Source organism: Dermacentor variabilis, chromosome 9, assembly GCF_050947875.1.
Source record: "Dermacentor variabilis isolate Ectoservices chromosome 9, ASM5094787v1, whole genome shotgun sequence".
In the NCBI taxonomy this organism is placed as follows: Eukaryota; Metazoa; Arthropoda; class Arachnida; order Ixodida; family Ixodidae; genus Dermacentor; species Dermacentor variabilis.
The window spans coordinates 87,616,838-87,640,037 of NC_134576.1; the positions used below are offsets into that span (position 1 = coordinate 87,616,838).

General features: G+C 50.9%; 1 protein-coding gene across 2 annotated transcripts in view; it reads left to right on the plus strand.

Moving 5' to 3' along the window:
* LOC142557069 (ribonuclease 3-like) overlaps positions 1-1,103 on the plus strand; it is a 30,639-nt gene extending 29,536 nt beyond the window's left edge. For both annotated transcript variants that reach the window (XM_075668637.1, XM_075668636.1), the window contains exon 6: positions 84-1,103. In XM_075668637.1, coding sequence (XP_075524752.1) covers positions 84-263 — 180 coding nt within the window. In that variant the 3' untranslated portion in view covers positions 264-1,103. The remainder of the gene's footprint in view (positions 1-83) is intronic.
* The last annotated feature ends 22,097 nt before the right edge of the window (positions 1,104-23,200 follow it).

Below are 23,200 nucleotides of genomic sequence, written 5' to 3' on the forward strand. Positions count from 1 at the left end.
GGATGAAACGTTCACTGCGGTAACGCTTCCTCGTATGTGTCTCTCCCGTGCACACGCCCCGCCCCCCCCCCCCCCCCCCGCAGACCCTGAAGCAGCTGAGCAGCGTGGAGAGGCGACGCTGCTTCATCCAGAACTTCTTCCAGTCCGTGGCCGGCGCCGTGTACGTGGACAGCGGCTACGACCTGCGCGCCGCCGAGCGCGTGTTCCTGCCCATGCTCAAGCCGTTCCTCGACGAAGTGGTCGACATGGAGCTCGGAGACTGAGGCGCCCTAGTCATCGTCTTTCCCTGTAACATGGCATCCGAGATCCAATGGCGTGAGCCACCGGATCTCGAAGGCTACGCTTACATTTTTTACTACCTCTTCGGGCGCTCTCACACTACACGCCGTGTCGTCGACGGATTATGTGTACAGAAGGCCAAGGGGTGTGCTGTACAGGCCCGCATTCCCGGTCGATCGTAGCAGTAGCCCTGTGGTGTTAATTTCAATAGTGCTGCAGCTACTGATTACCCTGAAGTTTTAGATTTACTGACCCTGAAGAAGATCAGAACACATTGAGCGAGTCAGCTTCCGGGGGACCATAGGTAGTGAAAAGGAAAGCAGGCAGATGTAGCTGACGCTGTGTATATGGTCCACCGTTAGTCGACGCAGTCTGCATGTTTTTTTGTTTTTTTTTTTTGGGGGGGGGGGGGCTACATGGCAACTTGACCTTCCGGCCTGCATTTGCCTTTCGATTTTGAAGAGGGAAATCGAAGTCCCTGCTTTCGAAAATGATTGGCTAGGAATACGGACGGCCTCGTCCCAGTACACTCCAGCAACTTGAAGTATTAACGCGACGCCGGAGCGACCCATTTTCCTTGCATTTGAATTGTTTTGTGTGTCTTGAATCTGTTCTCACATATGCGTTTTTAACTTTTTAAGCACTGATTGTACGTGAAAGAGTACCAGGCGTTGTTGCTCGTAATGTGGACTACGAGCTTGATCTGCTAACCGAAGGTGGAGCTGTTTCAGCTGTGATGCATCCGTCTCACGCATGTGCGTGTCATGTTCAAGACTTTCTTGCGTTTGTATCGGATAAACAAATAAAACTGACATTCGTGTTCATTCTTTTTTTCTTTTTTTAATTTTTTTTAATCAGAAGTGTCGCCTTGCATTTATTCTCTTTTCTGATAGATATGAATTTCCTCTAAAATAAAGGTAAGATATGAGCTATTCTACAAGAATGCTTCCATGGCGGCTAATAGGTCGCTACCGGCGCATTTACCCTGTAACAAGAACGGTAAAAGATGGATCACTACAATTTCGTTTTTGAAACTTTTTTTTCTTTTCACCAGCCGCGGAATCGAATCCCAGCCACGGCGGCCGCATTTCGGTGGGGGGCGAAATACGAAAACACCCGTGTACTTTTATAGATTCAGGTGCGCGTTAAAACCCAGATTGTCCAAATTTCCGGAGTCCCCCACTACGGTGTGCCTCATAATCGGGTCGTGGTTTGGGCACCTAAAATCCCATTTAAAAGAAGAAAAAAAAACATTTTTTCGAGCGCATCTGTATGAATTCAGAGACACGAAATCTCACAGGTACGAATATATCACCGAACAAAGATAATAAAACAGAAGTGCTACTTCTAGGTCATTCGGTGGCACACAACGCCTTGAGAGATTCCACTAGCTTTGCTGTTACAATCTGCTGCGTTTTACATGAATGCGATGCAGTGGGGCACTGCATCGCTTTTCTGGCGCATCACATTCGTGTAAGCGGCGGTGAAGCGGTAGGATGGCGAATCGCATTGATGCGACAGGAGAGGGGGTCAAGCCGTCTCGAGCGGTGCACGAAAGCGCTAGCGTGTTGCTTTTCAGGGAGAGAGACGACTGCCGCCCTGTGCTCCCCACCAATCGCTGTCGGAATGCAAATCACCTGAAATGTGTTTCGCATTTGTAAGCGAGGGGGTGGATGCGACACGCTACTGTCCGATTCGTGTAAACGTGGCCAAGGGCCCCGCACGTGGTGAACGGATCGAAGACTCTGCAGGGTCGTCAACCGGTCAAACGTCTGCCTTTCCTCTCTCACACGGTAAACTAAATTTTCTCAGAACCTAGAACGACTCTTTCTTGCACTAAATCTTGCACGCCTACCATTTTCGGTCCTTGAAACCGAAACCAGTCAATCCCCCCAAATGGACTGCAGTCTCCGTCAAGAAGCAAAAGAGTCCGCCGCAGCTCCCGACACCCCCCCCCCCCCCCCATCCTTTCGACCTGCCATCGACATCAAAAGAACTTGTAGCAAGAACTTGTCACTCTCACCGCTAGCGACTCAACCCCCACTTAACACTTGTTAAAAGAAGTCTGTCGTTCGTCGCTCCCGGAGACGCAGCTGAGCTGGCTCCCAAACGTCACGAGAAAGTTTTGGGTTGGCGACAACGCGTATCCTCGTCGAAACGCTTTGGAAGGGGTGCCCTCGAGACCACACAAAGAAAGGGGCATTCAACCTGTATTGTCCTTTTGTGTGTGTGTGTGTGTGTGTGTGTGTGTGTGTGTGTGTGTGTGTGTGTGTGTGTGTGTGTGTGTGTGTGTGTGTGTGTGTGTGTGTGTGTGTGTGTGTGTGTGTGTGTGTGTGTGTGTGTGCGCGCGCGCGTAGCTTGAGGGGCAAGCGCGCGAGATTGAACCTAATTTGCCCCTGCTGGGCTCGAAAGAGACGCCTGTTCGCACACTTGCGTTTGCTTTCTTATCTAAACTGACGTCTTCTCGGTGCTTGAACTCTGGGATCCTCGTTACAAAGGGGCGTTAAAACAGGGGACATTTTTGAACTAAATTACACAAGAATTTCGTGAAAAACGACATTCGAATGGAATGCAAACTAGAACATAAAGTTTGCGTGGAATCTAATAAAAAGTAGGACCGCGCAAAGAGCGATGGAACGAAGACTGCTAGGCATAACGTTAAGAGACAGTAAGAGAGCGATTTGGGGGGGGGGGGGGGGGATCAGAGAGCAAACGGGTATAGACGATATTCTAATTGACCCCAAGAGAAAAAATGGAGCTGGGCAGGACATGTATATCGCAGGTTAGGTGACCCCTTGGACCATTAGGGTCACATCATCATCATCAGCCTGGTTATGCCCACTGCAGGGCAAAGGCCTCTCCCATACTTCTCCAACTACCCCGGTCATGTACTAATTGTGGCCATGTTGTCCCTGCAAACTTCTTAATCTCATCCACCCACCTAACTTTCTGCCGCCCTCTGCTACGCTTCCCTTCCCTTGGAATCCATTCCGTAACTCTTAATGACCATCGGTTATCTTCCCTCCTCATTACGTGTCCTGCCCACGCCCATTTCTTATTATTGATTTCAACTAAGATATCATTAACTCGCGTTTGTTCCCTCACCCAATCTGCCCTTTTCTTATCCCTTAACGTTACACCTATCACTCTTCTTTCCATAGCTCGTTGCGTAGTCCTCAATTTAAGTAGAACCCTTTTCGTAACCCTTTTCGAACCCTTTTCGAGTACTGGTAAGACACAGCTGTTATAAACTTTTCTCTTGAGGGATAATGGCAATCTGCTGTTCATGATCTGAGAATGCCGCCTGCCAAACGCATCCCAGCCCATTCTTATTCTTCTGATTATTTCAGTCTCATGATCCGGATCCGCAGTCACTACCTGTCCTAAGTAGACGTATTCCCTTACCACTTCCAGTGCCTCACTACCTATTGTAAACTGCTGTTCTCTTCCGAGACTGTTAAACATTACTTTAGTTTTCTGCAGATTAATTTTTAGACCCACCCTTCGGCTTTGCCTCTCCAGGTCAGTGAGCATGCATTGCAGTTGGTCCCCTGAGTTACTAAGCAACGCAATATCATCAGCGAATCGCAAGTTACTAAGGTATTCTCCATTAACTCTTATCCCCAATTCTTCCCAATCCAGGTCTCTGAATACCTCCTGTAAACACGCTGTGAATAGCATTGGAGAGATCGTATCTCCCTGCCTGACGCCTTTCTTTATTGGGATTTTGTTGCTTTCTTTATGGAGGACTACGGTGGCTGTGGAGCCGCTATAGATATTTTTCAGTATTTTTACATACGGCTCGTCTACACCCTGATTGCGCAATGCCTCCATGACTGCTGAGGTTTCAGCTGAATCAAACGCTTTCTCGTAATCAATGAAAGCTATATATAAAGGTTGGTTATATTCCGCACATTTTTCTATCACCTGATTGATAGTGTGAATATGGTCTATTGTTGAGTAGCCTTTACGGAATCCTGCCGGGTCCTTTGGTTGACGGACATATAATGGGTACCAAGAGAAGGGAAACGCAATCGAGGACGACAGAAGTTTAGGCGGAGCGATGAAATTAGGAAATTCGCGGGCGCTAGTTGGAATCGGTTGGCGCACAACAGGCGTAACTGGAGATCGAAGGGAGAGGCCTTCGTCCTGCAGTGGACATCGATAGGATGATGATGATGATGATGATGCTTTACGTATGTTGGTATGCGTGCAGTGTAACGCCGACGATCCACAACTGGGCGTCTGCTCAACTGGAAATTTTCAAATAGTGAATTCTCGAACCAAATAGCCAAAAACTAATAGCATTTAAGCACTGGTCGCAAACCCTTCACGTGAACTCCACGCAGCCAGAGGGCCACAAAGCAGGCCACGAACGTGTCACTGGAAAGCTGGGTGGATGCGTTGCCGAATCGAATCATTCGATCGTCCTTCTTCACTGTGTGCTTCGAGCTCTACTCGCGCCGTGCATGTCCTCCTGATGTCGTTGTTTTGCAGCCTGGCAACTACAAGGCGTCGGACACACACGCTGTTAGGGTTGGCGTCTGACACCACGTGGCGACAGGTCATTCACCCTACCCTCTGGGCCGGAGCCCACGGGCGACAGATCGTCCCCCCTTACCCTCTACATGGTCGTGGCACCGTGGGTGCTACCTCATCCCCTTCACCTCTCATGGTCGTGGCACCGTGGGTGATACGTCATGCCCTTACCCTCTACTGGCCGGACCCCACGACGCCGGAGAGGTCATTCACCCGACCTTCGCCCCGGATTCAACACCACGCTACCCAATAAGTAATGTCGGTCGAGCTTCGATAGGCAGGCGTCGCTACTTCTCGGCAGCAGTACGGTACGCTACCCTGGAGTACGCAACAACGCACACCTCCTCGGATTGCACGATGACCCAAGCGTTGAAGGCAATCGACTTTTGGCGGCACATGAGCTTCGTCTGCACGAACTAGACACGAAAGGGTCGATTTAGAAGCAGGGTTGACAGACGCTGACTGAACCCCTCTCGCGCGCATTTCTCCGAACGGGTCGAGCCAATCAGTGATATATACACTCTTCCCAGTCGGTCTGAAGCCAACTGTCCCCGGCGCTCCGTCAAACAGACGCGCTGGGGGTTTGCGTGAATCTGACGACCGGATTACGGCTCGACAAGCAGACGCGATTCGACTATTGGGTTTGTGTTAATGAAACTCTGGTCGTTGGGGCGGCCCCGAATTTCTGGCGCACCACTGCGGAGGAAGATTATCCCAAAGGTTTTCAAGGGACTCTATTCCGTGTGCCAAGTCACTTGACAGAACATGTTTAAAACGTTTCATACAATTCCTCAGATCAAGCAGAGTATACACACCGAATGGATAGAGAATGCCCGATAAGTCGGACATATGTACTTCCACGAGAAATCTAAATTAATATTTACACTATCGCTAATGAATGTTTGATTAGTTTAATGGCACACATTGCTATTTACGAACTGTAGCCGGTGAGTTCGGAAGAAACGAATTTTTCAGGATGACGCCAGTTTCGAGATCTTCGTTCTCAAAGTGTGCGGTGAAACACACACGTGGGTGTTCCAATTACTTTCGGGCTTCAGTGCATGAAATGGTGGTTCGTTTTAAAAGATTAAGACGAACAGTGGATTTACCGCAAATTTCACGGCGAATATGTTGAAAGCCGTGCGATCATTCGAATTCGTTCCCCGTAGATACATCCCTTGCTAACTCGACGGCTACGATTCGTAAACTGTGCCGTAAAGTAATTTATTCAAAAGTTCATTAGCGATTGCTTCTTACTAGTCCATTACGCATTTCAATTTCTCGTGCGATCAGCGACCGGCGCTTCGAGCAGTTATCTCAATAAGTATACAGACCCGCATTGGTGGCGTAGCGGCTTTGCTGTTGCGCCGCTGAGCCCGAGGGCGCGACATCTAATTCCGGCCGCGTATCGATGGGGCCGAGAGGCGGAAAGAAAGGACCCCTCTGCCGTGCATCGGGTGCATGTTAAAGAACACCCGGGCGCACGTTAAAGAACACCGGGCAGTTCAAATAAATGTGGAGTCCTCCGCTCCGGCGGGCCTCGTAATCGTATCGTGGATTGGCACGTCAAACTTTAGAATATAATTTCAATCAATGACTGCAATTGTAGGCTATCTGCCCCAGGCGATTTAAAACAAAAATTATGTGTGGGTACTTTTGACTGTGTAGCGCCGGACTGCACTTCCAACACATTTCTGCATCTCAGAGCATGGAACACACTCGCAATGTCGCGACGTTGTCAGACGACTCAGGCCTGACAATGTGAATGAGGACGCGCAGTTGCACAGCCTTGAGAGTACGTTGCTGTCATTCGATCCTTCTGAACATTGCGATTAAGCAGGCCAGACTTCTGCAAGCCGAAATGCTGCATTTCTACAGAAGTCAAAGACACCGGCCTATACCGTGCTCCTGACGACCTAAACAGAAGGCGTTACGAGGCAATCAAGGGAGCTCGTAAATGTAGCCGCGCAGGGTCACACGCAGTTCGGAGCCAAACAGACCCCCCCAAACGGTAAAAAGTTCAGAAAGGAACAGACGACACGAAGTGCTTCTGCTTCCGCCCTACCTGTTGAATCCGAAAGTCCGAGGACGGGCCGCAACACCTCAGCGTAGTATTGAGAATCCCGTGGACCAACGTAGCCACTGGGACGAAAAAGCCCCCACATAGCCTGTTCGCCAACTGACAGAGAACGCGCACGCCTGTGTACCGCGGCGCTTATGTTCGTCGCCTCAGTGGTCGCCACACACACGCACGTGATCAGCGAGTGCAGAGAGAGAGAGAGAGATAGAGATTGTGACGTAGAAGAGGCAGCGCGTGAACACCCCCTCCAGAGGGTGTTGGCACGTGTCAGCGCTTTGGGGAAGGGGACAAAAAGAGGAAAGAAGGAAGAAAAGGTCACCGTGCTCGCGGCACTAATCGTTTACACCAGCCCCGCGTCTTCCAGGAGCTGTGCACGTGCTTGCAGCGGAGCGGTCTCGGTGCCGGCCGGAGAACAGAAGTTTCTACGCCGAGACTGCAGGAAGACCCAGGCGTCGAAACGACCCGCGACTAAATTCAAGATGAGCGGACAGAGGGAAGAAAAGGTTGCGTAGGGGAGAGAACCTTTGCGCGGTCGCGCTCCCGAGAAGCAGAGCTCCCTTTACGCTAAAGGAAGCCCGTACAGCAACTCTAGGCTGCAGCAGAAAGCGGCGCCGATTCTTTCTTTCTCTCTCTCTTAGTCGTAATTATTGTTATGCAGACTTCGGACTGTGTCGACGCACGACATCGCTGCTAAAGGGTGAGACGAGAAAAGCAGGGATGGTTGGACAACACTATGTGGTGTCCCGCTTTTGTTTCTTTTTTTAAGCACCTATAAACTCCATAATATTATTTATTTATTTATTCCCCAAATGCATTTGTTATACGCACATCGCTAACTCGACTTTCCTTTCAAGAGGGAATCGAGCCGTGCTTCCTTTTATCTCTTTCTGTTTCACTGACCCCCCCCCCCGCGGACTCCGAGCTGTGCCCGAGTGAAAGGAACCGCTCCCTGCCTTCGATTCTTGAAAGTGACCCAGCGACGACGCTCCGAAGTGTCCCCGGCGGGGGGGGGACGACAAAGGGGACGGAAGCCGCAGTTCGAAAATCGCGGGACGGTCAGAGTCACCCCACCAGCCCTAGAGATAGCACCACTTTTCTTACGGGCTGCAGAACCGAATGTTTTGTTAGTTTTTTGGTCTTCTCAGTGTATTTAACGTTTGTTTAAATATTCAACTGTGTTAGACCCGTTATCTAGCTGGATAGCGGACGCTTTGATACCGTCGAGTGCGATTCGCGAAGCCAGCACAGCTCTTGTTATCGGTATCACATGAGGGGCGGGCTAATTTACCGAAGAAGGATGTCTTCTGTAGTGGCTTTGAAGTGTGCCATTATGAAGTGGTGCAAAAAGAAAGCGAAGTCGACTGCCATTGGCCACCAACTCAACGTCCACCGCAGTGGAATACGTTGCACGGCAAGACCTCCGGCTTGGCCATGGCATCCGCCTACTGCAAGGACACGGCATCACCCAGGAGTAGAGCAGCTGACGGCCCACAGGGCAGCGACAAGCTGGGCTGGATCCAAATTTCCTCGCGCAGCTTAGCAGCCTTCACTTCATACGTGCGCTGTGAGTGAGACACGTCGCGAAGCACGCACGCCAGAATGGATCAGGACAAGTTGGCGCCTCAAACCTTTAAAGATATGACAGCAGGGCATGAAGGCTTCCACGGCAAACATTCGATCATAAAGAGCAATTGCGTTTTCCATGAAAGCTAAACAAGCGCGTGAAACGAGCCGCGAAGAGCACCGGCGATGAGCAGGTGCCGCCTGGAAAAACGTGGAGATCGCTATTATCAAGGTGTCATGTGCGAAAGAGGAAGACATTAACAGCGCCGCAACGCAGCTTCGAGAAAGTTATGAGCGCTACGGAGCACGTCGCTGGCCAGATACTTTACCTTCTTCACCACAGCGAACACACGTGAAACCCAGTAGGAATTAGAGCTTCAGAAAGCAATCGACGCCGGTCGTGCATGATGTGACTGTAAGCGACAAGTTGCGTGAGGCTACAGAAAGACAAGAGACAACTTTGCAGCGCTCTCTATCGGCTTACTCAAGCGCTTCTTCAATATCACGACGAACGGGCTTGTCAACAATCGCCACAGAGGCACGCACACAAGCAGAATCCGTCCGGGCCAGAGCAGAGTTTGGCAGCAGAGACGCTGCGATGCGCATTGAGAAGGCAAGAATTGGGGCTGAATTGGATATTTCCCAGCACGAAATAGAAGCAGCAGCTGCAGGCGCACAGGTGAATGCGCTACGAGTCGTCCTAGGGACTTACGAGTTTATCCACAGCCGCTTGTGATACGCCCCGGCACACAACAGTTCGAGCTCAGAGCTAGCCAGTGTGAAATTCCTGTGCCGCAAATACCTCTAATCAAGCGGTCTTAGCAAGTTTGATGATCGACCTGAGAACTTTCGGGCTTGGAAGTCGCCGTTCAAAGGCGTCATCGGAGATCTAGGTCTTTCTGCCCAGGAAGAGCTCGACCTTCTCATCAAATGGCTTGGCCCTGAATCGTCACATCCGGCTCGAAGGTTGTGCACGTCAATGACTTGCACAATGACACTTGCACGTCAATGACTTGTCAAGGGGCTTGAACGTTGTGTGAAAACGGCTAGATGACATCTTCGGGCGCCCTGAGGCAACTGAATATGCGTTGCTGAAGCGACCTGAAGCTTTCCTGAAAATAATACCAGATTCCAAGAGCTTGGTGACCTCCTGCTAGAACTCGAGGCTGCGGAAACTAACCCGCATCTTGCCGATCTTAGCTCGAGGTTTTCATCTGGAAATCAGGGGAATTGGATGTCAGCGGAGTCGAAATAGAAGAAAGGACATAACACTGCATTTCCACCCTTTTCGTTCTTCTGCATATTTGCTAAATGTCAGGCCAGCATGAGGAATGACCCGAGTTTCATTTCACACCCACTCAATGTCTCGTCTGAATTCAGCCAAAGAAAGGAAGACGAAGTTACCAAGACCACGCGGCAAAGATAATCTCTGTCAGCAAGAAAAACAGACATGTATCCTGCTTCTGTAACGATTCATCAAGATGCCAATACAGACGAGCAGCTGCTTGACTCGAAGTGCTTCGAGAACTGGTGCCCCCATCACAAGAACCCTCACAGGTGTCGCACCTTCCGTGAGAAAACATTGAAAAAGCGGAGAACTTTTCTCAAGAAGCAAGGGATCTGCCTACTATGCCGCTGATCTAAGAACCACATGCAGTGGCAATGCCAAGCAGTTGTGACGTATGCCACATATGCGACAGTGATGACCGCGCCACAGCGCTTCACAGCATCACCAAGCTCGAGTCTATAGTGAGTCTGAGAACAGCAGCGCACAAAACTCAGAAGGACGAGCCATATTTAGGCGTACCGAAGTGCCAAACGCTGGCAACGACACCAGGTCATGCGCTAAAATCTGCCTACAGTTTATAGAGGTGACCCATGAGACTCAGCTTCAGAAGACACTCAGAGCCTTCGCGATTCTTGATGATCAGAGTAATCGCTCGTTGGTTAAGGTAGAACTTCTCAACGAGTTCCAAGTGAAGGGGACGTCTATGCAGTACACGCGAAACACTTGCTGCGGCAGTACAGAAGTGGTTGGAACAATCGTTCATGGCTCCTACGTGCAGAGCCTATCAGGGGAAGTCAAGTTCCCTCTTCCGCCTCTCTAGCGCAACTAAGTCCCCGAAGACAGAGATGAAATTCCAACACCTACACGCACTTCAAGGCTGTAGCAACTCACATTCCACCTGTTGATGAGGTTGGAATACTGATCCTGCTTGACCAAGACATCCTAAGAGCTCACAAGTTTCGCCAAACAATTCACGGACCCTACGACGCTCCGTATGCTCAGAAGCTCGACCTCGGATGGGCCATTGCCGGCGACGTTTGCATCGGTCGCACGCGGAAAACAGGCAGCGTCAGTGTGTTCAAGACCAATGGGCTAGACAACGGGCAACCATACTCAAGGCATTTCTTAGTAAAGGGAGCACCGACTCCCTACGCTGCGAATAAGGTCCCAAAAAATTTACAGTTGGCCAGAACACTGGCTGATATCCAAGCCCCGAATCTTTGCAAAACCACTGAACAAGACAACCAGCTTGATCTCTCCATAGAAGACAAGAAAGTTCTCAAAATAATGAAAAGTGAGCTTACCAAAGGGAAACTAAACAATTGGGTCGCCCCTCTCCCCTTTCGCACAGAGAAGTAGGCTTCCGAACAATAGAGAACAAGCTCTGTCTCGTCTACTCTCGCTATTATGTACCTTGCGAAAGAACCCAGAGACAAGGGAATGTTTCGTAAATTTTATGAGCGAGCTCTTCATCAATTAAGGGTCACATAAAGGAAGCTCCACCACTTCACGTGGACGAAGAATGCTGGTATCTGCCCATGTTCGGCGTTCACCACCCCCAGAAGCCTGATCAAACTCGAGTTGTATTCAACTACAGTGTTCTCCCGACTGGCCCTGACCTGACGAACAACCTCGTGGGAATTATGATACGCTTCCGGCAAGAACCAGTGGCGGTTACAGCAGAAGTCCAGCAGAGGTTCCACATTTTCATGGTTCGCGAGGTTCATCATAACTAGCTGAGGTTCCTCTGGCTTAAGAGCAGCGATATCTCCACAGAGATCATAGAATGCCGAATGAACGTTCACGTTTTTTCGGCAACAGCCCTTGGCCAGCTGTCACAATGTATGGCCTTCGACGAACTTCCCAACAAGCTGCCCCGCGATTTGGTGAAGATGCCGGGAAGTTCGTTGAGATTTCTACGTCGATGGTGCGCTGAAGTATATTTCGAGCGAAAAGGACGCCATTATAGTATGCTGCAAAGAACGCAAAAAATGCTCACAACAGATAACATGAGGCTGCACAGAATGGCTTCGAATGGGCAGAATGTGCTGCATGCATTTTCTCCAGAGAAACGTGCCCAGCGACTGAAGAACCTCGACTTCAGCGCAGACGCGTCACTTACGCAGAGAAGTCTCGGTCTACTACGGGACACAGGCAATGACAGTTTCGTCTTCAGAGCTCCTCTTCAAGAAGGGTCGTATACGCGGCGAGGAGTGTTGTCTACCGTCAACAGCCTTTATTCGACCCACTAAATTTTGTAGCTCCAATAACGGTTCAAGACAAGTATAGCTCCTCCGTGACCCTGCTAAGGGTTATGACTGGGACAAACCGCTTTCGGACGAAAAGAAGCAGAGCTGGGACTAGTGGAAGAACTCACTCCAGACAGTACATTTTGTCGTCACGTGTGAAGAACGTATTTATTTATGTATTTTATTTTATTGTACCCTCAAGACCGAATTATTACAGAGGGGAGTGGGTAAAGAACATAAACAAGTAAATAAACAAAGCAGCAAGAAATGGTTAGCTATTACAGCAAAATTGATTAGTTAATTGTATCCGGGAGTGATGATGTCTGATAAGGCCGAACGAAACTTTGAGTTGTCCTTGATTGCGACAACTGCGCCGGGAAGGTGGTTCCATTCGTGAGAGGTCCTAGGAATAAATGATTCTTTACAGGTTCTGGTGTGGCATTGAATGATTCCAACCTTATGGCTATGATCAATGCGAGAGAAAATGTAGGTAGGAGATTATATAAGATTATCGCGATTTTTCTTTTGTGCCAATCTCTACGCCTGAAGCCGAAAGTACGGACATTCGTGCATTTTTCAGACGCGTCCAGACGGACCGTCGCAAGGGTGACATACCTACGCCTGACTGACGAGCAAACCAAGCCGTAGAAATTCCCGATTGCACACGAGGGGGGCATGGGCTTCCAGCCGAACTCGGTCACGTTCTACACGGATAGCAAAGTGGTCTTGTGTTACATGCACAACGAAACAAGAAGATCATACGTGTACCCGACCAACAGGGTACAGCGGGTACAACAAGGTACAACAGGGTGCAGCGCATACGTAGCAGCACGCAACCTGAACAACGGAAATACGTTCACACAGAACAAAACCCATCAGACCATGTCGTTAGAACGATTGCAGCTACACAACTTAAGAGCAAGAACTGGTTGCCCAGGTCTGACTTTCACTCCCGGCAAGAAGAGGAAACACCGTCGCCGGGCTTCACACTCCTAAATCTGTTGCGTTCTCCAGGGTAGCGTACCGTCCTGCTGCCGAGAAGTAGCGGCGCCTGCCTATCTAAGCTCGACCGACATTACTTATTGGGTAGCGTGGCGTTGTCGGCGGGCTGCAGGCATCCGGTAGATCATGGCGACCAAGCAGGGGCGAGACGATTTGCTAGTGCGAAACTTGCACGGTTTATTCAAAGGTAGTTGAAAGAAAATAAGAAAAGCATGAAGTATCAAGTATGAAGTATATCAAAGTACATTTCGGAGCCCCTTAAATAGGCTCTCTACAAGTGTCGGCGGGATCGACACGTGACAGGCACGGAGCGAGGACCCCTCCTCCTGCAATACCGAGCACGGGAGGAGAAGTCCATCCTCTCTTCGACGAATCCGGGGAGAAGGTCGGGTGAATGACCTCTCCGGCGCCGTGGGGTCCGGCCAAGAGAAGGTGAAGGGGATGAGGTAAGCACACACGATGCCACGACCATGAGAGGAGGGGAAGGGGATGAGGTCGCCCGTGGGCTCCGGCTCAGGGGTAGGGTGAATGACCTCTCCGGCGCCGTGGGGTCCGGCCAAGAGAAGGTGAAGGGGATGAGGTCGCCCGTGGGCCCCGGCTCAGGGGGTAGGGTGAATGACCTGTCGCCACGTGGTGTCCGACGCCAACCCTAACAAATCCTAATGGAGACGAGAGAAATACGCTCTAAAGTCCGCACTCTCGTAACGGAGGTGAACAAAAGACAGCTTCAAGAGCCGAAAGCTTTCATAGGTTCTCAAGCAGGAAACCTCTCGCTCACGCTGTGGCAAATCTGATCCAGGTTGTCCGTCTCACAAAGAGCACGTCACAAGAAGAGGTAGCTCCCGTTGAGGCGCTCTCCAAAGCCAGACTCGTCATCATTCGCGCGGTATAGCAGGACAAATTTTTTTAAAGAGGTATGCTGTATCCAGAATGGAAAACAAGTTCACAAGACAAGCTCGCTAGGCTTGACCCATTCTTACACACCAACGCCTTGATCCGCGTTGGTAGCTGCTTCAACAAAGGCGATCATTCCGCATGATGAGAATGCCCGCTCGGCACCATGTCATGCCCGGTCGGCACCATGTCGTGACGCTTCTCGTGCGCCACCACCCACCACCACGAATGCGTGCAACACCAGGGCCGGCACTTCACCGATGTAGCCGGCTGGTTAGTATACATCGTCGGCGCTAAAAGGTACATCTCAACCAGGCTGGAGGCATGCCTTTCGTGCAAGAAGCTGCGAGGCCACTTTCACAACCAGAAGATGGCTGACCTTCCGGCAGACCGAATCGGTATATACATATCCTCCTTTCACGAATGTTAGTATTGACGTTTTTGGTCCCTGGGTGATTGCCTCTCGCCAAACGAGAGGTGGTGTTGCAAACAGCAAGCGCTAGGCAGTTATGTTCACTTGCTTTTAAGCATTCGCGCAGTGCGCATTGAGCTGATCGAATCAATAGACACGTTGAGTTTTATTAATGCTTTCCGAAAGTTTCTGTCAGTGCGACAACCCATCAGGCAATACGCTCTGTCTTGGTGGGACCAATTTTATCGGAGCATGCTGAGAACTTGGGATCAGCGCTGAGGGCACTCGTTGCTCACAAATATAGGCAAGTTTCTCGCCGGAAACGGCTGCAAATGGATAATGAATCCACCGCACGCCTACCATATCGGCGATGCGTAGATCGAAGAAGATGATAAAACCGCTACCCTTACTTCGTATAGCTGTCTACTAATTTGCTATCGCAATCGATGCTTCGCTTTTAGGGCGAAACTGCGTATTTTTTGGCGTTTTTACAGGCGCGCAGACAATTTTCGTAGGTCTTGAGAGCAAACGGCGGGAAGTGTTCCTGACGAACGATTGTTGTTAGCCGGTTTCTTCTGGATGTGCCAGGATTCCAAAAGGAGCCGCCGCCGATGGTTTTCTATCTCCAAGACGGCAGCGCAGTCAGTGCTAATCTGATGATCAAAAGCTCGCAGTGGTCTGCCACAGCACTGTGTTCTCTGTTCAGGTGCTGAAGGCCATTCATTCTTGTGTTGACGATTTCTTTCCGGGAAGTCTTTAGTTTCACCAATATATACTAATGAGACCTAGTGAACAGCGAAACCACATCAAACACCATGGAGTTGTTTTCATCAGGACTCGCATTGAATCCCGTTTCCACGAACTGTCCCGAGTGGAAAGTGTGGGTTTCCGTTTCTTTTTATTGTTTTTTCTCGTTTACTTTTTCTTTATGCTTAGGACACTTCGTGGAAATGTCGTCCATTGTGAGTCCATATGAAAACGATTACATGGTGTCCTTCGATGTGGTTTCGCTGTTCACTAGTGTGCACCCAACCCTTCCTTTTCCGTACACTCAGAAAACCGCCACATACAGGACGACGTCTTCATTTTAATTCTAGTCATCCCACGTGTGCCACAAATTTTCTGTAGTCCGAAGCCTCGTCAAGATCGAGAGCCGAGAGAATTTGCTAGGCCCCGCATCTCCAGAAGGAAGAAAAGAAAGCAGTAATCCGCGACCTTGGGATGAACGGTTACACAAACGTATTTATCAACGGCGGCCTCCGCCGACGTAAAGCCCCTGCATCCACGCGCCACCGCCGCTTTGTGTATGGAGGGGCTTTACGCCGACGAGCGAGAACGAAAGGAAGACTGCGGACGCCGAACCACCCCGACAACGGCGGTGTGTCTCGCCGCTCACAAGCCTCTCGATCGGTATCCTCCTCCCTCGTCCGAGAGACCGCGTTCCTGTCGACAAGGCGTAGGGCATTGTGTGCAAGATTACCTGCGCCGAATGCGTCGCTAATACCTACCCGGAATAGAGCTCACCAACACAAGGTTGAGCTTCGCCACCTGAAGAGAGAATGCAGTGTTGTGGCAGAACACTGCGAGCCTTTTGATCGGCAAATTAGCCCCGACGGCGTTGTCGACTTGGAGAGGGAAAACAACCACCGGCGGCGGCTCCTGTTGGAATCCTGGCACATCCAGAACACGCCGGTTAACATCAATCGTTCGTCGGGGGCTCTTCCCGCCGCTTACTCTCAAGGTCTATGAAAACTGCCTGCGCTCCTGGCTGCGCACCTGTCAAAACTCAAAAAAACGCATGTAAGCACTGCTACGGCTCGCGGTACGTCACCGCTGAAGAAGGGGCGCTCTCCTTTACCCCCTACGCAACAAAGAGCTGTGGGACGATGCCCTCCGCGACGGACCTCCCGAGGTCCTCTGAGCAGTGATACAACGGGCTCGAAACATCGCCGGAATCATCTTAGGGACCCTGGACTGAGGGTTCCTCCCGCACTGCTCTCGCCATTCAGATATTACTAATAAAGATGTTTTACTCTCTCTCTCCGAAACTGTCGAATACGTAAAATAAATATTGGTTGGAGTTTTCATTCTCTTTATTTTAGTTGGCCCCAACCAGGCCGATATCTGCCGAATATTTACCACAGCAGCCCCAACAGCAGCCCCCGTTGGCCCGAACCGAAGCCCCCGGTCCAGTCAACCCGGGTAGAGGGGGAGTGCCGGGACAATGCACTGAATGATGTTGGGTTGATGAGCACATGTAAGCTCTGGGACGCGGCACCTCTGGGTGCCAAGTCCCCTTCCCATCGGGCAACGGCACCTTTGGCCCCAAACTGCGCATAAAAGGAGCAACTGGAGAAATAGTGTGGTTAGGAGAGGGCTAAAGTTGACGTCGATAGATTCTAGTCTCAATATTTTTTTTAAGATTGCTATTTTTTTATATTCAGTCATTAATCACGTTGTACACCATTCTTCTACAACGTACAAAAGAAGCATTGTGGAAGAAGAGTGAAATTGCAAGTGTTAACGCGTAGGTCGGTAGATGACGCAATAAAAGGCGAATAATCATGTGAGGGGAAATCCTGGCCGGTGTTGCGTTTCGCCTGCGACACGTGGTTTTGCCGGCGCGACTGCGGAGGGGCGGCAGACATTTTGGCCCGATCGTCGTCACCGCAACGCTCATCGGCAGGTGTTTCCAGGCGCGACTGCGGCGATGCGACCGCAACGGATCACCCTCGCATTCCAGTCATTGTGCCAGAACCAGGCGATGCGAAAGCAGGGATCATCCCCTCATTACAGTCATTGTGCCCGACCGGCAGCGCTACAACAGGGTGCTACGAGATCGTGCTCGACATGGTGCTACGGCAGCGCTACAACAGGGTGCTACGAGATCGTGCTCGACATGGTGCTACGGCAGCGCTATGACAGGGTGCTACGAGATCGTGCTCGACATGGTGCTACGGCATCGCTACGACAGTGTGCGTCACCATTAGCCCATTGTACATTCACGTGCTCGTCTTTTGAGGGGTTCCTTCTTGCCCTCAACTGCGAGAGTATAAAAACAGCTGCCCCCGGACGCCAAAAGGAGGGCTCCGATTTCTTCTGTTGAGTAAAGTGCTCTCCCGTCTCTCTACTTCGGTCAACCTGACCGCCAACTCTTTGCGATGTTAAAATAAACAAGTTGTTTTGTTGTTACCAGTCGACTCATGCTTTGCCGGGACCTTCGGATGCTTCCAGTTGTACCCCAGGCCGCCAGGCCAACGCTACCCTTGGGGCTTGCGACCCAGGTACAACCACGGGCGTCAGCGCCGAGTTCCCAACAGATCGTACCAGCGGTGCGATCCAAACATCTGGTTGGCAGCGGTGAGATCGCCTCCGACTTCAAACAACTGTCTGCCAGCGGTGAGATCGCGACAACGGAGGCCAGCAGCAAAGAGATGCAGTTGACTGTATGCTGAGCAGCTCAACGACGATCCGGGAGCAGTGCAACGAGCCCTGTGTGACGACTGGTTGCCTGCAGCGGAACGACTGCGCGGAATTCCTGCCTGCGAGGTTTGGTGAGTGCGGGACTTTCTTCTTCTGAGCTTTGCCAGGCTTTTTGTTAGTGTCAGAAACAGAGCTGGTAATTGTGGTTGTCGTTGCTGCCGGGTTAGTTTGCGGCAAGACAATAGTAAGCAGTAGAGAAAGCAGCATTCAGAGCAGCCATGGATTTGAAGTCGTTGCGCAAACCGAAATTGTTGGAGCTTGCAAGAGAGTTGGGTCTGGATGTCTCGGACAAACTCAGAAAACCAGAACTGATAAAGGCTATTCTTGAGTTAGAGGCTTACGATGATGTCGGAATGCCTTGAGACTATTGAAGAGAGGGAGACTGCAAAAAGACAGGAGCGCGAACTTAAAGAACAGAAAGAAAAAGAAGAGCGTGAACGTAAAGAACAAAAAGAAAAAGAAGAGCGCGAACTTAAAGAACAGAAAGAAAAAGAAGAGCGTGAACGTAAAGAACAGAAAGAGCGAGAGCAACAAGAGCGTGACCGTCAACACGCTTTGGAAATGAAGCGTCTTGAGGTAGAGATGGAACGCGCTCGTAATGGAAGTCAGGCACACGGTGCAGGAGAACGCGTATTGTTCAAAATGACTGACCTGATGCGGCCGTTTAAGCTTGGAGAGGACATTGGTTTGTTCCTGGTTAACTTTGAGCGAACGTGCGAGAAGCAGGGGTTCTCTCGGGAAACGTGGCCACAGCGCTTGCTCACTTTGTTACCCGGCGAGGCGGCCGACGTAGTCGCTCGCTTGGATAGAGAGGAGGCAGAGGATTTCGACACAGTGAAATCGAGTCTTCTAAAAAAGTACCGGCTGTCTGCGGAGGCGTTCCGTCGGAAGTTTCGGGAAAATGAGAAAGGCAGAAGTGAGTCATATACAGAGTTTGCGTATAGGCTTATGTCGAACATGCAGGAGTGGCTCAAAGAAGAGAAAGCGTTTGGTGACCACGATAAAGTTCTGCAGTGTTTCGGGCTAGAACAGTTTTATAGTCGGTTACCGGAGAACGTGCGATACTGGGTCTTGGATAGGCCAGACGTTTGTACGGTGGCTAGAGCCGCTGAGCTAGCCGAGGAGTTTGTGACGCGTCGAGCTCGCGGAGCTAAGGACGGTCAAAAGGGTGAATTTGGCTCGAAGTTTGAGAGGCCGAAGTTCACACCCATGAGAGCAAAGGGGAACACGCGTAGTGCGGATGCGAGTGGAAGCAGTGCGACCGAACCTAAGGAGACGGCGGCAGCCGAAGCCGAACGCAGAAAGCGGTTCGAGATGAGGCAAGCGCGCGTTTGTTATACGTGCCAGAAGCCGGGTCACTTTTCGGCGCAGTGTCCGGAAACAACACCAAAAGTTGTGTTTTTTTCAATAGGCAGCACTGACGAGAACATGAAGCTTCTCGAGCCTTACATGCGAGACCTCCTCGTGAACGGGAAAGAGTGCCGAGTGCTTCGCGATTCCGCAGCTACGATGGATGTAGTTCACCCATCTTACGTAGAACCCCATATGTTCACGGGCGAGTGCGCGTGGATCAAGCAAGCCGTGGAAGCTCATAGCGTGTGTCTGCCAGTAGCAAAGGTGCTTATTGAAGGACCTTTCGGAGCGCTTGAGACAGAGGCGGCAGTGTCATCTATGCTGCCACCCCAGTACCCGTACCTATTTTCAAACAGGTCCGATCACCTCCTGCGCGAGAAGGGGCTTTTGTTTGGTGAAGCTAGTGTTCAGGCCTTAACCAGATCGAAGGTTCGGGAGCTCGCTGCAAAGGCGGTAGTTGCGGGGCCGACGTTATCAAACAACGAAAAAGGGTCAGAGGCGCAGCAAGCTGATATTCCGAGCACGCCCGAACTGAATAAACTTGAGTCTGTAACGTTAAAGGCGCCAGATACTGGAGAGGAAATGCCCGACACGGGAAAGTTAGAAGAGCTATCTACTGATTTGCTCATCGCGCCTACGTCAGACGGACTTGATAGGTTGCTAAAAGTCAGCCGGTCGGCTTTGATAGCCGAGCAAAAAAAGGATGGCAGCCTGGAAAACGTGCGCTGCAATGTCAAAGAAGGTATCGCCAGGAAAACTGCGCGTTTTGTGGAAAGGGGTGGAGTCCTGTACCGGAAGTATCTAGACCGCAGAGGAGTGGAGTTCGATCAGCTGGTCGTGCCTCAATGCTATCGTCAGGATCTGTTGCGCTTGTCACACGGGGGTTCGTGGTCCGGACACCTAGGAGTTAAGAAAACTAAGGACCGTCTCTTGCAAGAGTACTATTGGCCAGGGTGTTTTCGGGACGCAGACCATTTCGTGAGGACATGTGACACTTGTCAGCGGGTGGGCAAACCAGGGGACAAATCGAGGGCGCCGTTGAAATTGGTACCTATCATTACGGAGCCTTTTAGACGGCTCGTTATTGATACTGTGGGACCTCTGCCGGTAACAGCCACGGGGTACAGACACATTTTGACTGTGATCTGCCCAGCGACGAAGTTCCCTGAAGCAGTGCCGCTTAAAGAACTCAGCTCAGTTGAGATAGTTAATGCACTACTGTCCATATTTGCGCGAGTTGGTTTCCCTGCGGAAATTCAATCAGATCAGGGCACAGTGTTTACTAGCGCTTTGACGACAACTTTTCTCGAAAGGTGTGGGTTAAAGCTGCTACACAGCTCAGTGTACCACCCACAGTCGAATTCCGTTGAGAAGCTCCACTCCGTCATGAAGCGCGTGTTGAGAGCGTTGTGTTTTGAACATCGAACTGACTGGGAGCTGTGTCTGCCTGGGGTGATGTTTGCTTTAAGGACCGCGCCGCATGCGGCTACGGGGTTTTCGCCAGCTGAACTGGTGTACGGTCGCTCGCTTCGGTCTCCGCTTCGCATGCTTCGAGAATCATGGGAAGGTAGGGGCGACGACCCAGTCGTGGTGGAGTACGTGCTTAAGCTCCTCGAACGCTTAAGAAGGGCACAGGAGTTGTCAGGTGAAGCAATGACAAAGGCCCAGCAGAGGGCCAAGGTTTATTATGATCGGACAGCCAGGGCCCGTCGTTTTGAGGTTGGCGATGAGGTCATGATATTGCGCACATCGCTAAACAACAAACTAGACGTGCAGTGGGAGGGCCCAGCACGAATTGTTCAGAAACTGTCGGACGTTAACTACGTGGTAAGTCTGCCAGGAAAGCGGAAAGCACAGCAAGTTTACCACTGTAATCTGCTCAAACCTTATAGACAAAGGGAAGCAGTGGTGTGCATGATGGTAAACGTTCCTGAAGAGCTTCCGGTCGAGCTTCCAGGACTAGGCTCAGTGACGAACAGGGAAGACACCGGTCAAGTCATTAGTGACCTTATCAGTAAAGCGCCGCTGTCGCCTGAGCGGAAAACCGAACTACACCAGCTATTACAAGAGTTTCAAGGTCTGTTCTCTGAGAGGCCTGGTAGGACTTCTGTACTTACTCATGATATAGAACTTACCTCCCCAGAGCCAGTACGATCCAAGGCGTATCGGGTGTCACCCCGCCAGAGCGATATTATGGAGGCTGAGGTAAAGAAAATGCTACAGCTCGGTGTTATTGAGGCAGGTGAGAGTGATTATACCTCCCCTTTGATTTTAGTTGAGGTACCGGGCAAGGAACCTCGTCCTTGCGTCGACTACCGCAGGCTTAATTCCATCACTAAGGATCAAATTTATCCGATCCCTAACATCGAGGAGCGCCTTGAGAAAGTTAGTAGCGCTCAGTTTATTTCCACCCTAGATCTTGTCAGGGGTTATTGGCAGGTTCCACTTACAGAAGAGGCTAGTAGGTATGCGGCGTTCATTTCACCAATGGGAACATTCCGTCCTAAAGTGTTGAGTTTTGGTTTGAAGAACGCGCCATACTGTTTTTCAAGCCTCATGGATAAAGTGTTGCGGGGACAGCAAGAATTCGCTTTACCGTATCTAGACGACGTAGCGATATTCTCCGCATCCTGGTCTGAGCATATGGCACACTTGCGGGCAGTGCTAACCCGCCTGCGCGAAGCGGGCTTGACAGTCAAGGCTCCTAAGTGCCAGTTAGCACAGGCCGAGGTTGTCTACCTCGGTCACGTGATTGGTCAGGGTCGTCGCCGCCCCTCTGAAATAAAAGTGGCCGCTGTGCGAGACTTTCCGCAACCGCGCACCAAGACCGATATTCGGTCGTTCTTGGGTGTCGCCGGCTACTATCAGAGGTACATCCCTAGGTACTCTGATATCGCGGCTCCCCTGACGGATGCTCTAAGAAAGACAGAGCCTCAAACAGTCGTCTGGGACGAGACAAAGGAAAGAGCTTTTAGCGCCCTAAAGAGTGCCCTAACAAGCCAGCCTGTGCTACGATCGCCAGACTATACAAAAGGGTTCATTGTTCAGTGCGATGCTAGTGAGCGAGGCATGGGCGTTGTACTGTGCCAACGGGAAAATGGAGAAGTAGAACACCCCGTCCTGTATGCTAGTCGTAAGCTGACCAGTCGTGAGCAGGCGTATAGCGCCACCGAGAAAGAGTGTGCGTGTCTCGTGTGGGCCGTTCAGAAATTGTCATGCTATCTAGCCGGCTCGAGGTTTATCATTGAGACGGATCACTGCCCTCTCCAATGGCTGCAGACCATCTCTCCCAAAAAAGGCCGCCTCCTGCGCTGGAGCCTCGCTTTACAACAATATTCCTTTGAGGTGCGTTACAAAAAGGGGAGTCTCAACGGTAACGCCGATGGCTTAAGTCGAAGCCCCTAACGTAGGAATCAGCCTCAAAATTGTTGGTTACTGATGTTTTTCTTCCTGAGGCAGGATTTTTTTTAACATATTGCTTTTGTTTAGTGTTTCAAAGTGATGATATGCTTTCTAGTGCAATTTTCCAATTTGTGGACGCGTTCTGAGTGATGCTAGACTACTGTAAGGAACTAGGCAGTGGTATAAAAAGGGGAAAGAGCCTGGCAGGGCTTAGTGAGGGTTGTGCCGTGCTTGCTGACTGAGCGGTTGAGTTTCAGCGTAGTTCTAACGCTTGCCGGGAACGAGAACAAAAATGTGAACTCTCCCGAAGTCACTTTGCAGTGTCCCGTGCGAACCTGAACGAGAGAACGAGGCCTTCTCTGTGCGCTGCGCTCAAGAAACGTCGAGGGACGCCCGACTTCGGTTATGAGCATCATCGAGCGACATCCCTCCGGACAGCGGATGCAGTCCCCTGTCCATCGGGATCTCCTTTCCCCGGCGGGGCGGTCTGTTGCGTTTCGCCTGCGACACGTGGTTTTGCCGGCGCGACTGCGGAGGGGCGGCAGACATTTTGGCCCGATCGTCGTCACCGCAACGCTCATCGGCAGGTGTTTCCAGGCGCGACTGCGGCGATGCGACCGCAACGGATCACCCTCGCATTCCAGTCATTGTGCCAG